Source organism: Panthera tigris, chromosome E1, assembly GCF_018350195.1.
Source record: "Panthera tigris isolate Pti1 chromosome E1, P.tigris_Pti1_mat1.1, whole genome shotgun sequence".
NCBI lineage: Eukaryota > Metazoa > Chordata > Mammalia > Carnivora > Felidae > Panthera > Panthera tigris.
In genome coordinates this window covers 14,375,151-14,389,164 of record NC_056673.1, presented here as the reverse complement: position 1 = coordinate 14,389,164, position 14,014 = coordinate 14,375,151, and the positions used below count along the sequence as shown (strand labels likewise).

The 14,014-nt window shown below is 47.9% G+C and overlaps 1 protein-coding gene across 13 annotated transcripts in view; it reads left to right on the top strand.

Annotated features, from left to right (window-relative positions):
- The first annotated feature begins 178 nt into the window (after positions 1–178).
- SGSM2 (small G protein signaling modulator 2) overlaps positions 179–14,014 on the top strand; it is a 39,339-nt gene continuing 25,503 nt past the window's right edge. For 5 of the 13 annotated variants that reach the window (XM_042965425.1, XM_042965428.1, XM_042965420.1 and 2 more), the window contains exons 1-2: positions 180–488; positions 3,956–4,031. In XM_042965425.1, the coding sequence (XP_042821359.1) occupies positions 432–488; positions 3,956–4,031 (133 nt within the window). In that variant the 5' untranslated portion in view covers positions 180–431. Of the gene's footprint in view, positions 489–3,953; positions 4,032–14,014 lie in introns of those variants that run through there. The other 8 variants (XM_042965430.1, XM_042965423.1, XM_042965429.1 and 5 more) reach the window with 4 other exon arrangements.

Genomic DNA, 14,014 nt, shown 5'->3' with positions numbered 1-14,014 from the left:
CTACCGCGCGCAGTGCGGCGCGGAACTGGCTGCGGGAGCTCACAATGAGGGTTCGCGCCCTCGGGGCGGGAGCGGGCGCGTTGCCATGACAGCGGCCAGCTAGGCGCGCGCCCGGGGGCCCACCGCCCCCGGGCGCGCGCAGCCTCACCCCCGCCCCGACCCCCCCGTCGCTGAGCGCAACCCCCCCCCCCCGCCCCCGACAGTGGGAAGGGGCCGGGCCAGCCTCCTGACGTCTGTGCGGGGCTCGGAAGATGGCTGCGGAGCCCAGCACGGGGCAGTGGCTGCGGCGGTGGTGGCGGCGGGCGGGGAGCGCGGCGGACGGGGACTCCGCCTTGCGCGTGGGGCGCTGAGCGGAGAGGCGCGGAGGAGGCGAGGGCGCACGGGGGGCTTGGGGGACAGCTCGGCGTTGCCTCTCTGCCACCCGCCACACCATGGGCAGCGCGGAGGACGCAGTCAAAGAGAAACTGCTGTGGAACGTAAAGAAGGAGGTAAAGTAGGAGCAAAGACCCCCGGAGACTCACGTCCCTGCCCGCGCTGCCCGGCGAGGGGGACGCGGAAAGGTCCGTACCCCCCCCCCTCCGGCACCAGCGCCCGCGGGCCTGGGCCGGGCGGGGGCGGGGTCCTGGACTGGCTGCGGCTACCGGCTCTCTCCCGGATCTGGGGCAGCACCCCTCCGTCCGAGGAGGCAGGCCGGCGCTCCGGCGCTTGTTTGCTCCGCGATCCCGCAGTTCCCCGCCCTGTGACGGCAACAGCGCTGGGAGACCAAGGTCGGGGGAGGGGTGGTGGCGATTTCTGGAGAAGTGGTGCTGCCCTTTCATTGCCCAAGCCGAATGGGCAGGGGCGGGGCCCCGCGAGGGCCTCAGCGCTAAACGCGTGGTTTGGGGGCTTAGCTCTGGTTTGCCCTACACCCAAGATTCAGGGATCCCTCTGGGAACTGAATCGCGGCTGCAGGAGGTTCGTCGCACACCTCGCTGCTTCTCCACGCCCACCTCCCTACCCAGAGACCATCGTGGGGGGGGGGGGGGGGAGGTTGAGAATGCTTTTTTTAAGACTCAAGATTTTTTTCCCCGTTTAAGGATTCCCGCCCCACCCCAAACGTCAGAAAGAGAAAAAAGCTCTCCCCTCTACTAACGTCCTTTACCTTGACCCTGCCCTAAAGCCCATTTCAGTTTCATCATCGTGTTGGTTGGGGGGGGGGGGGGGGGCGGGTACCCATATGAATGACTCACCGCACATGAGAGCTGGAGAGCTCAAACCTGCAGTATCGATTAGAATGGATTAGGCCTCGGGAACCATGAACTCCTTGCAACTACCTTTGTGGCTGTCTTCTACCAGATGTGCAAACTCCATGAGGGCAGGAAACCAGTGTTTTGTCCACTATTCTGTATCCAGGACCTGGCACACAGTAGACATTCAATGAGTATTTGGTAAATAAATCTACTGATTTTAGAGACTGCAAGATCTGTAGGGATGTGTAACCTTGGAATACTCTGGACCTAACTCTGTGTGACTTGAAGAAGTTACTTAACCTGAGTCTTATTTTATTCATCTCTGAAAGAAGGATGATGATATGTATCTCATATATTAAAGTTTGTCGTAATGGTTCCTTTACCTCTTCCTAGAATTTCAGGATTGGAGAAGACTATGTGTTCTCATAAACTCCTGGAAGGCCCTAGATGGTTCTCCTGCATTAACTGTGGCCTGGCTACTGTGCCCTACCTAACATTTATTTGTGCCTTTCCCTCTTGTTGGCAAAGTAGTCAAAGTCCTCACCTTTCCAGCTGTGTGTGAGAAGCTGCCTCACCACTTTTGTGTGAAGTGGCCAAGAAAGCATTTTAGGTCAGGAGTACATCAAATCAGCATTTCAACTAAACCCTGGTCTCCCCAAGCAAAAGGGCAATCCCACGTCATAGTGATTATCCTCGGGAAACAAGCAGTCTAGTGACAGAGGCTCGTATGAACAGTATAAACAAGAAGAAAAAAGTAGCCATACCTAAACCATGGATGGATGTGCTAGGATTGTTGCTGTGCTCCAAATTTAGAGTTGGTCAGGGACGTAGGAAAGATTTCTGATACCATGATTCTTTTTTTCAATACTTAGAAGGCTTTTTATACTGCTCTAAGAATGATTCCTAAACAAATATGAGAAATGCCCAGAATATGCCACAGCTATGTATATTACCTGACAAAGTTTAACCTGCTCTGAATTCTTAGTTCCCTTCTCCCTTTAGCACTTGATTTAGAGAGAAATATATCCTTCCTCTTCCGCAAGTAGAGGAAGTGGGGATAATTGTAGGCAAGGCTGGACTTTCAATACAGAATTTCTGATATAATTCTAGAGTCATCTGTATGTCCTTCTAACCCCCAAATCTGCCCCACCGGCCTGTTTCAAATGCCCGCAGGTCTTTAAACTGTGACTTTATGCTCTGTTTAATACAAACACCGCTTGGCAAGTAACCTAGGAAGCTTTTAACAATTTAGAGTGCAGGATCAGTCTGATTCCCCTCTACCTAACTGCTAACTGTGAGCAGTTTCAATAGGGAGAAGCCTCCAGGTCCTCCCTACCTCCTCTGCAGGCTTTAGAAGCTTTACCACTCTCCAAACTGTACAGTCCTCAGCGAGGGTCTTGGGAGCAAGGGCAGCATCGGAACACTGTATCCCTTGTCCAAAGAATGACAAAGACACACTCTGCCCGGAGCTTCATATAAGATTTTACAGTGGGGTTGAGGTAATCCATCTCTCTAATCTCCAGTATTAGTATCTGTTTCTTGGCAAATTCCGCCAGGACATCAAAAGTGCTTGACTTCGATGTTGGGAGCAACTAAAACCTCATACATTGCTGATGGGAGTGTAAATTGGTACAACCACTTTGGAGAGCTATTTGGCAAAATCTAGTGAAGTGGAATATACATATCAGAAATTCCTTGTCTGGAAATATAAATGCAAAAAATGAGCACCTATGTTTACTAAACATATTTTTAATGTTCATAGTAGCGCTATTCATGACAGACCCAAATTGGAAACTACCTACGTACAGTTCATTGTGTGTTAACATAATGGAGAATGAACAATCCACAAGTACATACAATGTGAACACATAACCTATAAAGAAATCCAGTCACAAAACACTACACACAGTGATTTCATCTATCAACAGTATGAAAACCCATAAAGAGACTCTATGCTGTTAGAAGTCAGGATAGCACATGTCCCTGAGGAGAGTAGTGAGTGGAAGGAAACATGACAGTGGGAGGTGTTCAGGGGTGCTGGTCACATGTTCTGTCTCTTCATCTGGATACTGGTTTCACAGGTGGATTCAGCTTGTGAAAATCCATCAGGCTGTGTAATTATGACATATACCCTTTTCTGTAGTTTTATGTACATCAATAAAAAGTTGTGTGTATGTGCTTTTTAAAAAGGGCTTTCTTAAAGACAGATGTAACTGCTCATCTTACAAGGTATTTGGAAACTTTTATATCCATGTAGGAACCCAAAACATCAGGGTTCTATCTAGACAGAAAGAAGGCTGGGCTTGCAAGCATGTGGAGAGTGTCTCTGAGGCCTGGGTGAACGTTGAAGAAGATGGAGTAAATGAGGGGCAGGTTGTTTATCTACAGCCTATAATGAGCTAGTTTGTTCCTAACAGACAGCGTGTCTGTCCAAAAGCTCTTCTCCAGCTAAGTACACATGAGCAAATGGCATCCTGTCCGTCTTCTCCACAGTAAGGCACTTCCTCCTGGACTGGAACATCTGCACTGATTGCTTGGTGGATGACATCTCTCTTCCTGGTTGCCTTTCCAAGAAGACACTTGGCTTCCCCACCTCTCCCATCCCTATTTACTATCTAATCTGCAAGTAGAGTAGGAGATAGACCAAGAGAGCGGAGCCAAGCTATTTACTTGCCCACAACCCTTTGATCAGAAAAATCAGTAAGATGCTGCCCGTTTGTCCACAGGTGAAGCAAATCATGGAGGAAGCTGTCACCAGGAAGTTTGTGCATGAAGATAGCAGCCACATCATTGCTCTGTGTGGTGAGTGACTGGGGGCAGTGGGAAGAGGGTTTAGAACTGAGGACACTGTCCTGGGGCCAGGGAAAGAGGAGTGCTCAGGTTTAGTAGTTTTCAAATGTGGCTACAAATTAGAATCAGCTGTGAAGTACTTGTGCTGTCCCTGGGCCCTGTCCCCAACCTACTGAATTAGGATCTCCAGGGCCAAAGGATTTGTATATGTATTTAGTTCCTTTGGTCTTTAGTATGCATGTGAGTCACCCAAAGAACTTGTTAAAACACAGATTCCTGGGTCCCAACCCTGGAATTTCTGATTCTGATAGGTCTGGGGTGGGCCTGAGAATTGGCATTTCTGACAAGTTCACACATGGTTCTGAGCTGCTGGTCCAGGGACCACGCCTTGAGAACCACTGACCTAGGTGATTCTGGTCTGGGAACTGCTGCTCTGGTTTATGTTTAACTTTGGGGAAGGGTTTGTGTTTCGGAATGCTTTCTGTGCCACATCTACTTTCTTTTTTATTTAAAAAAAAGTTTTTTAACCTTTGTTTATTTTTGAGAGAAAGAGACAGAACGTGAGGGGGAGAGGGACAGAGAGAGAGGGAGACACAGAACCCGAAGCAGGCTCCAGGCTCTGAGCTGTCAGCACAGAGCCCAATGCGGGCTCCAACTCACAAACTGCGAGATCATGACCTGAGATGAAGTCGGACGCTCAACCAACTGAGCCACCCAGGCGCCCCTCAACTTTCTAACTAATCCCACTTGTGTTGCTCTGGCATTCTCAGTTCTCCAGACCCTGGATTGGGGGCAAAACAGCATGAGCTACAACAGGAGGGAAACCCAAAGCTTTCCCACCTTAAAAGGGAGAACGTTGGTAATAAACCATCACTTCCTCCTCTCCTGAAGACTTCTGCCTTTACAGAGGCAAGCTAGTCTCTATACACAATAGAGTTTTCTTGGATTTCCAGGACTTTTATCTTCCTTTCAACTCCCTTTCTTTTTTTTTTTTTTTTTTTAATTTTTTTTTAACGTTTATTTTTGAGACAGAGAGAGACAGAGCATGAACGGGGGAGGGTCAGAGAGAGGGAGACGCAGAATCTGAAACAGGCTCCAGGCTCTGAGCTGTCAGCACAGTGCCTGACGCGGGGCTTGAACTCACGGACCACGAGATCATGACCCGAGCTGAAGTCGGCCGCTTAACCGACTGAGCCACCCAGGCGCCCCTCAACTCTCTTTCTAAAGAACAGTTTGCCATCTCTGTGTTGTTTTCCTTGGCTTCTGAGATTGGTGTTGGGAATTTGTGAAGAGAGGCTGTGTGTTTCGGAGTGAAAGGAGCAGACAGTAGCATGGTGAGGCATATAAAGCTGCCTACCATCAGTCCAGCAACAAATGCTGTGGGTCCACCATGTGCTAGATCCTGTTTCCGCATAGGGAAACAGCAGTCACAAGATGGACAGAGTCTCTGCCCCAAGGGCTTACATTCTTTGGGGACAGAAGACACGTGCACACATAAATATATCCTGTATGATAAAGGTGTGGAGAAAATAAAAGCCGAGAGATAAGGGAGAGCTATCGGGAAGAGATGGCCTGTGGACCCAGCCTGAGTGACACACTGATGCAAGTGAATCTTGGTGCTCTGCTAAGTTATCTTGGACAAGTTTCTTAACTTCCGTCACCCTTAGTTTGCTCTCCTAAAAAAGGGTGGTGATTCCTACCTCAAGGAATTTTTGGAGGGATTGAGATGATGCATGAGAACATTTCTAGCATTGGAAGAGCTCAGGAAATGTCTGTCTTTCCTTCTCCTTTGGATGTTGAGGATGAAACTAGGTTTGCAGGATTTCAGTTCCCAACACCTCCCTTTGGGTGTTTCCTGGTTCTTTGAGATATGTTATGATTCTCAGGGTTACAAGGAACAATCTAATCTCACCTTTCTCAGGCAGAACCTATGTTAGGGGAGAAGCATGGTAGTCTTTCAGTAAGTGGCTTTGAAGAATATTAGACCCCTACTCCTTTCCACCTGTGTTGTGTGCTCCTAACATTAGCCACTATTTGTTGTTGTCACCAGAAGGGCTTTGCTGGTGGCCCAATTATGCATGGCTTAATTCCTTATCCAGAGCACATTCAACAAACACAGAAAACAGAACAAAATAGCGCAAACAGCTTGTGCATGGGCGCCACACGTGGGTGGCCAAGGGGGAATAGGGGAAAGAGAGGCAGAGAGAAAAGTTGTGGGTATCTCACATTCAGGCCAATTGGGATGAGAAGAAACTGTCAGCTCTCCTGTGATCATTGCAGAGGCCCCCAGGAAGCAATGGAGCTTTCGCTTTGCTTTTGTCTCTTGCCTAGAAGCCTCCCCACCCCCCCACCTCACCCCCCTCCCCGGGCTCTTCCCAGCAGGCAGGGATATTACCCTCAAAAGGAATGCTGCTTCTCCTTTCAGCCAGTTTTGGTTACTGAAACAGCAAGGGTCTATGAAATAAACCCAAGTCTCCAGGATTGTAAAGTCAGCCCAGGAGCAAGAGGAGCCCCGTTCTGCTGGATCTCAGGAGGTGCTTTAGGTCTGCTAGCGCAAACTTAAATAATGTCTACAGTCAGATGGAAAAGGTCCACACAAGAAGCTGTCTGGGTGTGACGCTGCAGGCAGTAGTGGTGGGGACTGGGGTGGACTGAATATTGCTTGCCACTATTCAGCTCCTGCAGGAATGCCAGCCCAGGCTTGCCATGGCCTTTGTTTTTTTCTTAAGAGAAGACAGAAGTCTGGGTTTTTATATGAAATTTCCCAATTTTTATTTTTTTAATGTTTATTTATTTATCTTTGAGAGAAAGAGAAACACAAGTGGGGGTGGTGCAGTGAGAGAGGGAGACACAGGATCCAAAGCAGGCTCCAGACTCTGAGCTGTTACTGCAGAGCCCAATGTGGGGCTTGAATTCATGAAACATGAGATCATGACCTGAGCCAAAGTTGGTTGCCTAACCAACTGAGCTACCCAGGCACCCCTGAAATTCCCCAATTTTTAAAGGCTAATAACTAATTCCCATTAAAAAAATTTTTTTAATGTTTATTTCTTTTTGAGAGACAGAGCGTGAGTGGGAGAAGGGCAGAGAGAGACACACACACACACACACACACACACACACACAGAATCCCAAGCAGGCTCCAGACTCTGAGCTGTCAGCACAGAGCCCGACGCAGGGTTCGAAGCCACGAACTGTGAGATCATGACCTGAGCCGAAGTCAGACATTTAACCGACTGAGCCACCCAGGTGCCCCAACTATTTCCCATTTTTATATACTTTATGTTTATTTATTTATTTTGAGAGAGAGAAAAAGCACGTGTGAGGGAGGGACAGAAAGAGAGGGACACAGAGAGAGTCCCAAGCAGGCTCCACACTGCCAGCATGGAGCCCGATGTGGGCCTTGAACCCACAAACCTTGAGATCATGACCCGAACTGAAGCCAGACGCTTAACCAACTGAGCCACCCAGGTGCCCCAACTAATTCCCATTTTTAAAAAATCTGTGGGCCAAACAAAAGGCATCTCTGAGCCTCTGCCAGTCGGCTGCCCCTGCCTTGGGCTCGGTGCATACACTGAGGAGAATGCTAGCAGTAGGGGCTGTCAAACTAAGTATAAAGCTGTATAAAGCTAAGTCAAGCCCACAGGGAAAAGGAATCCTTAGGCTTCGTCAAAATTGGTATTCGGTGGTGAGGTAAATCCCAGTTTGGGTTCAAAATAAGATACGTTTAAAGCAGTGATTATCAAACTTTTTTCCTGTCTGCAAGCCGTTTACATGCATCACACAGTAGGATCGTAATCAGGGATTCTTGGGAAGAGGCAGGGAAGAATAGGTAAGTATTGATGGAAAACTCCACCCCTCTGGCATTTTGGAGATTCTAATATGTCGGTCTCCTTCACCCCTGGGCAAATGCTCTGAAATGAATTTCTGGTCTAAAGTAGATCCAGTCTTATACTGACTGGGTTGTGCTATTGTCCTGGCCTTGTCCAGAATCCAGCTTTGTTCTGGAAGGAATTGGAGTGCAGGGAAGATGAGGAGAGAGGTGAGCAGAGCAGAGGCTGTGGAGGCTGGATCAACCACAGAATGGCCACATTTCCTGGAGTTTGGACAGTACTGGGGCCCTGGGCCCCTCTACTCTGCCCTGGCCCCTCTGTTCTCGGCAGAGGAGGGCAAGGCCTCGGCAAGATGAGCTCCTCTGAGCTTCCTTAGAATAGAGACATTTGAACTGGAAACAGAATCTTCCTGGAGAGCCTTAGAAAGGGAATTGAATAATCCCTGAGTTGAGTCCTGACCCTGGGCAAACCCAGGAAAGTTGCACCAGACCCCTGTTCCTATTATCCACAGGAGGAGGGAGACTCCCAGGACTGGTAAGAAATGTGTCTTGCGTGTGCGCGTGTGTGTATTGTGGTTGTTCCTAAACCTGTTTGTCCAGAAGCTGGTCAGGCTCCTATAGGTAGAAACCTTGTGAGGAAATCTTGTGTGGAAGCTTTGCTGGCAACCCCTGGTTGGCAGGGAGTGGTTCTCTGTGTGCTGTTCTCCAACCACAGAGTACGGCTGTCAGAGGATCAGGCCTATGTGACTGCCCACTCCCACAGGCAGAGGCTGAGGCTTGGAGAGTAAGCCCAAACCCACCACTGGTACCACCTTTTTGTCTTTAAAAAGTCTTGTCAAGTTTGCATTTTGTTCCATGATAGGGTCTTTGAAACTTTTATTATTATTATTTTTAAGTTTATTTATTTTGAGAAAGAGAGAGAGCATGCATTGCGAGGGAGTGGACAGAGAGAGAGAATCCCAAGCAGGCTTCGTGTCCATCAGTGAGGAGCCTGACATGGGGCTCGATCCCATGAACCACAAGATCATGATCTGAGCCAAAATCAAGAGTTAGATGCTTGGGGCGCCTGGGTGGCGCAGTCGGTTAAGCGTCCGACTTCAGCCAGGTCACGATCTCGCGGTCCGTGAGTTCGAGCCCCGCGTCAGGCTCTGGGCTGATGGCTCGGAGCCTGGAGCCTGTTTCCGATTCTGTGTCTCCCTCTCTCTCTGCCCCTCCCCCGTTCATACTCTGTCTCTCTCTGTCCCAAAAATAAATAAAAAACGTTGAAAAAAAAATTAAAAAAAAAAAAAAAAAAGAGTTAGATGCTTAATCGACTGAGCCACCTAGGCGCCCCTGAAATTTTTATTTAAATGTAAAGACTTTTGAATCAAATTAATTCTCCTTGTTTTCCCTGTGGCTTCTTAAACCTCCAGGTATAGTCTGATATCTCCTGCCACCCCCTCTCCCCAAGGGCAAGGTGCTTTTAACTTTTGTTTGTGGGAAACTCAAGGTTAAAGTAAACAAACTGTCCCAGCTTTAGCCTTTCAACTTTGCATTCAAAATAATAATACACATGCTTTAAGAGAACTCATTCGCTCTCTTCCTGAAGTAATTCAGGCATCAACCCTGGACCACCAGAGAAGCCACCATTTCTCTGGACCTGCCCTTCCTTCATGTCTGGGTGTGGCTGCCTCCACAGTATTTCTGTGTGCCCTATTCTGATTGGGTGCTGAGTTTGGATTTTAAAGTTTGGTGGGTAGAGCAGGTTTACAGAGAGGTTCCTGGCACAGCAGGTTCTCAGACTCTCAATGTCTCCTCTCCCCAGAAGGCATTGGGATCAGAGCCCAGGGGGAAGTCAGCCCTGCCCCTCAGTCTCCCGGTTCCTGGCTCTCCCCACACCGGTCTTTAGATCCTCAACCTGAGGGTTGTTGCTTCAGGCTAAAGATGAGCTGTAAATGGGAGACAGGGGTGGGGCCTATGGAGCTGGGAACGGCATCAGGGCTTTATTAACCACCCGCTCCCTGTTGCTAAGCAGCTTTCGTTAGCCTGGAAGGTCGGCTGTGGCTGCGGTGAGCTCCTCTGGGGAATGGCAAGGAGATGCTAATGAGCTGGGTGAGAAACAGGTGCTGTGGAAAGATTGCGTTTCACCTGAGATGTTGCAGCCCGAGATACTTTCAGCACATTCTGAGATTCAGGCTCCAGGCAGTTTTTAGTCTGTCTCTTTTCAGTGAAAGGGATTCCTTTTCTCTTCTTCCCACCCATACTGAATCAACAGCTCACTCTCAGGATATCTGCCTTCTGCCTTCCACCTGGAAACAATCCAGTAGGAAGGAAGGCCCTCTGGGGAAGTGGCTCCTCTCACCCTGTCTTGGAGCAAAGCTGAGGGCATATGGTGGTGATCAGTAGCTGAGACACTAAGTGTGTGACCATGGCCACAGCAGCCCCAAAGAACTCTGAACCTACCCTGGAAGATTGGTGTAAGGACTAAAGGAGTGACACAGGTAAAGCACACAGCATGGAGCCAGTAGGTGCTCAATAAATGTTGCCATCACCACCACAATGACCCGCAGCAACTTTCTTCTTTGTACTTGAAAGTGATCCTACAGGGAGCAGGGATGGGTAAAATTGGTGAAGGGGATTAAGAGTATGCTTACCATCCTGAGCACTGAGTAATGTTGAATCATTGTGTTGCACACCTGAAACTAAAATACATTACACTTGAATTAAAAAAAAAAAAAAAAGTGATGCCTGGGTGGCTCAGTCGGTTAAGCATCCAACTCTTGATCTTTGCTCTGGTTATGATCTCATAGTTTGTGGGTTCGAGTCTCAAGTCTGGCTGTGTCCTGGCAGTGCAGAGCATGCTTGGGATTCTCTCTCTGCTCCTCTCCCATTTGTTCTCTCTGTCTCTTTTTCTCTCTCAAAATAAATAAACTTAAAAAAAATTGACCCTAAAACCTTCCCCATCAAGTCTCCTAGAACCTTCTCCAGGATTCCATCTGAGAATCCATGATTCTGTGAGGAATATCTAGATAATTAGAGAAATTTGAACTCTAGGAACTCAATCAGGGAACCTTTATAATATTAGGAAATTTTTATTAATCTTGTAGGTACAATCAAGGTATTATATACATCTTTTTCAAAGAGTCATCTTTTACAGATACCTACTGAAATATTTATAGATAAAAATATATAATATTTAAAATTCACTTCAAAATAATCTGGGGATAAGTGAAAAAGTGGTTGGAGGTGATACAGCTGAAACAAGATGGGTCATGACTTGACCATTGTTTGGGTTAGGTGATGGGTACATGGGGTTAATTCTTTCGTCCTCTTTACTTTTGTATATGTTTGGAATTTTCCATAATGATTATTTTTTAATGTTTATTTATTTTTGAGAGAGAGAGAGAGCACATGAGCAGGACAGATAGAGGGGGCAGAGCATCCTAAGTGGCTCTGTGCTCACAGCAGAGAGCCTGATGCAGGGCTCGAACTCATGAACCATGAAATCATGACCTGAGCTGTAGTCAGATGCTTAACCCACTAAGCTACCCAGGTGCCCCATAATGATTTTTTTAAAGGAGGAGGGGTGCCTCGGTGGCTCAGTCAGTTGGTTGAGCGTCTGACTCTTGATATCAGCTCAGGTTTTGATCTCAGGGTCGTGAGTTTAAGCCTTGTGTTGGGCTCCATGCTGGGCGTGAAGGGCATGAAGCCTACTTAAAAAAAAAGAAAAGAAAAGAAAAGAAAGTTGAAAAACCAGGGGGAGCGGATGGGAAGAGGAAGAGATAAAGTGAGTATAGACAACTGTCCTGAGAAATTTTACATAAAGGGGACTAGCTAAATGGTTCCATACCTGAATGGGGATATAGGACCAAGGGAGGTGGTATTGGTTGTAGGTGGTTTTTTTTTTTTATGTTTATGTACAAATGGGTAGTATCTAATAGGGAAATATTAAAGATACAGGGAAGAGAAGTGATGTTTGTTTGAATGATGTCCTTGAGAGGTAAAAGGGGCTGGAACCCAGTGTGTAGGTGGACAACCCAGTGTGTAGGTGGCCTTAGGAACATAGCCAGACCATCTGGAGGGACAGAAGAGAAGGCAGGGGATGGGCATGAGGTGCAGGGAAGAAAGCACCAATGTTCATGATCACCTTCAGTGTACTCGAGAAGAAAGCAAGGAGCCTTTTGCACCTCTGCATAGCCTGTGGCTTGTAGTCACTCAAAACCTACTGAGATGGGACCTGTTCTTTTCCCTAATTGCTGCTGAAGCCCAGAGAGATTTAGTGGTTTGGACCAAGTCAAATAGATAGGGAAAGGAGCCAGAGTTTGAACCCACATGTGTCTTGCTCCAAAGCCTGTGCTGCCCAGGAATGGGTGTATCTGTGTAGCCTACCTAGGAGAGGAGCCTTGTGGTGTGAGGTATTGAGGAACAGTTGGCCCTTATGGAGATGTAGCTCACGGCACCAAACAGTGGACTCATGGTGGCCAGAGATACTCCGGGAGACAGTGAACCCCTTGCTGAACTGAGTGAGGCCAACGCTGGCCTGGTCCGTGGGAAGCCATTGTGAGCACTGTACACTCAGATTCTGCCCTGCATCTCCATCAGGGCAAAGAAGAAAGGTGTATGTGTTAGGAATTTCATTTCCCTCACCTGCTGCTTTCTAGAATATCAGAGCAGTGCCTTCTCCTCCTAATGAAAGTCTGGAGGGGAGAGTTGCTTTCTTGTTTCAGGGCGTTGAACGAGGCTGACTGCCCTCAAAAGCTAAGCAAACAGTCAGCGTCACTAATGCAGGCTGAGAGAAAATGTACTCTAGTTACCATAGAAATGCTCATTCCAGGTAGAAGCAACTGTTACAAATCCCTGGGTGAAATAGCCAGCCAGGGAAGTGGGAAGGAGAGCGGTGGATGATGCCTTGCCTCTCCTTTTTCCTCTTCCCACTTCATCTGCTACATACAATACACTGACTTCTCCCATTAGCAGTTGGAAGAAGTTCCTACTTAAATTTTTTTTTTAATGTTTATGTATTTTTGAGAAAGAGTGAGTGTGAGTGGGGGAGGGGGAGGGACAGAGAGAGAGGGAGACACAGAATCCGAAGCAGGCTCCAGGCTCTGAGCTGTCAGCACAGTGCCCGATGCAGGGCTCGAACTCACCAGCTATGAGATCATGACCTTAACCAAAGTCAGACGCTCAACCGACTGAGTCACCCAGGCACCCCTAATGTTTATTTATTTCCGAGAGAGAGAGAGAGAGAGACAGAGAGACAGAGAGAGAGAGAGAGAGAGAGAGAATGCGAGAGTGCATGCGTGCAAGCAGGGAAGAGGCAGAGAGGGGGAGAGGGGGAGAGAGGATCTGAAGCTGACTTTGCACTGACAACAGTAAGCCCGATGTGAGGCTTGAACTCACAAACTACGAGATCATGACCTGAGCTGAAGTTTGGATGCTCAACTGACTGAGCCACCCAGGTGCCCCAGAAGTTCCTATTTTAAAAAAGGCTGCCCATCCCTTCCATTCCTTTATCTGCAGGGAGGCTGCTCCTCTCCTGGCCGTCTTGATTCCACCATCCAAGGCATTCATCTTTTAAAATTTCTACTCTTGGGGAAAAAATTGAAAAATAAATTAAAATTATAAATAAACAAACAAATAAGTACATAAAAATTCTGCTCTTGAAGCGCCTGTCTGGCTCAGTCGGTGGAGCATTAAACTCTTGAGTTCAGTTGTGAGTGTGAGCCCCACGTTGGGCATAGATTACTGTTATTTATTTTTATTTTTTATTAAAAAAATGTTTTTAATGTTTATTTTTGAGAGAGAGAGTGGGGGAGGGGCAGAGAGAGAGGGAGATGGTGCAAAGCCCAACGTGAGGCTCGAGCCCACAAACCGTGAGGTCATGACCTGAGCCAAAGTCAGACACTCAACCGACTGAGCCACCCAGGTGCCCCTAGAGATTACTTTTATTTTTTTTTTAATTATTATTTTTTTTAACGTTTATTTATTTCTGAGACAGAGAGAGACAGAGCATGAACGGGGGAGGGTCAAAGAGAGGAAGACACAGAATCCGAAACAGGCTCCAGGCTCCGAGCTGTCAGCACAGAGCCCGACGCGGGGCTCGAACCCACGGACCGCGAGATCATGACCTGAGCCGAAGTCGGCGGCCCAACCGACTGAGCCACCCAGGCGCCCCTAGAGATTA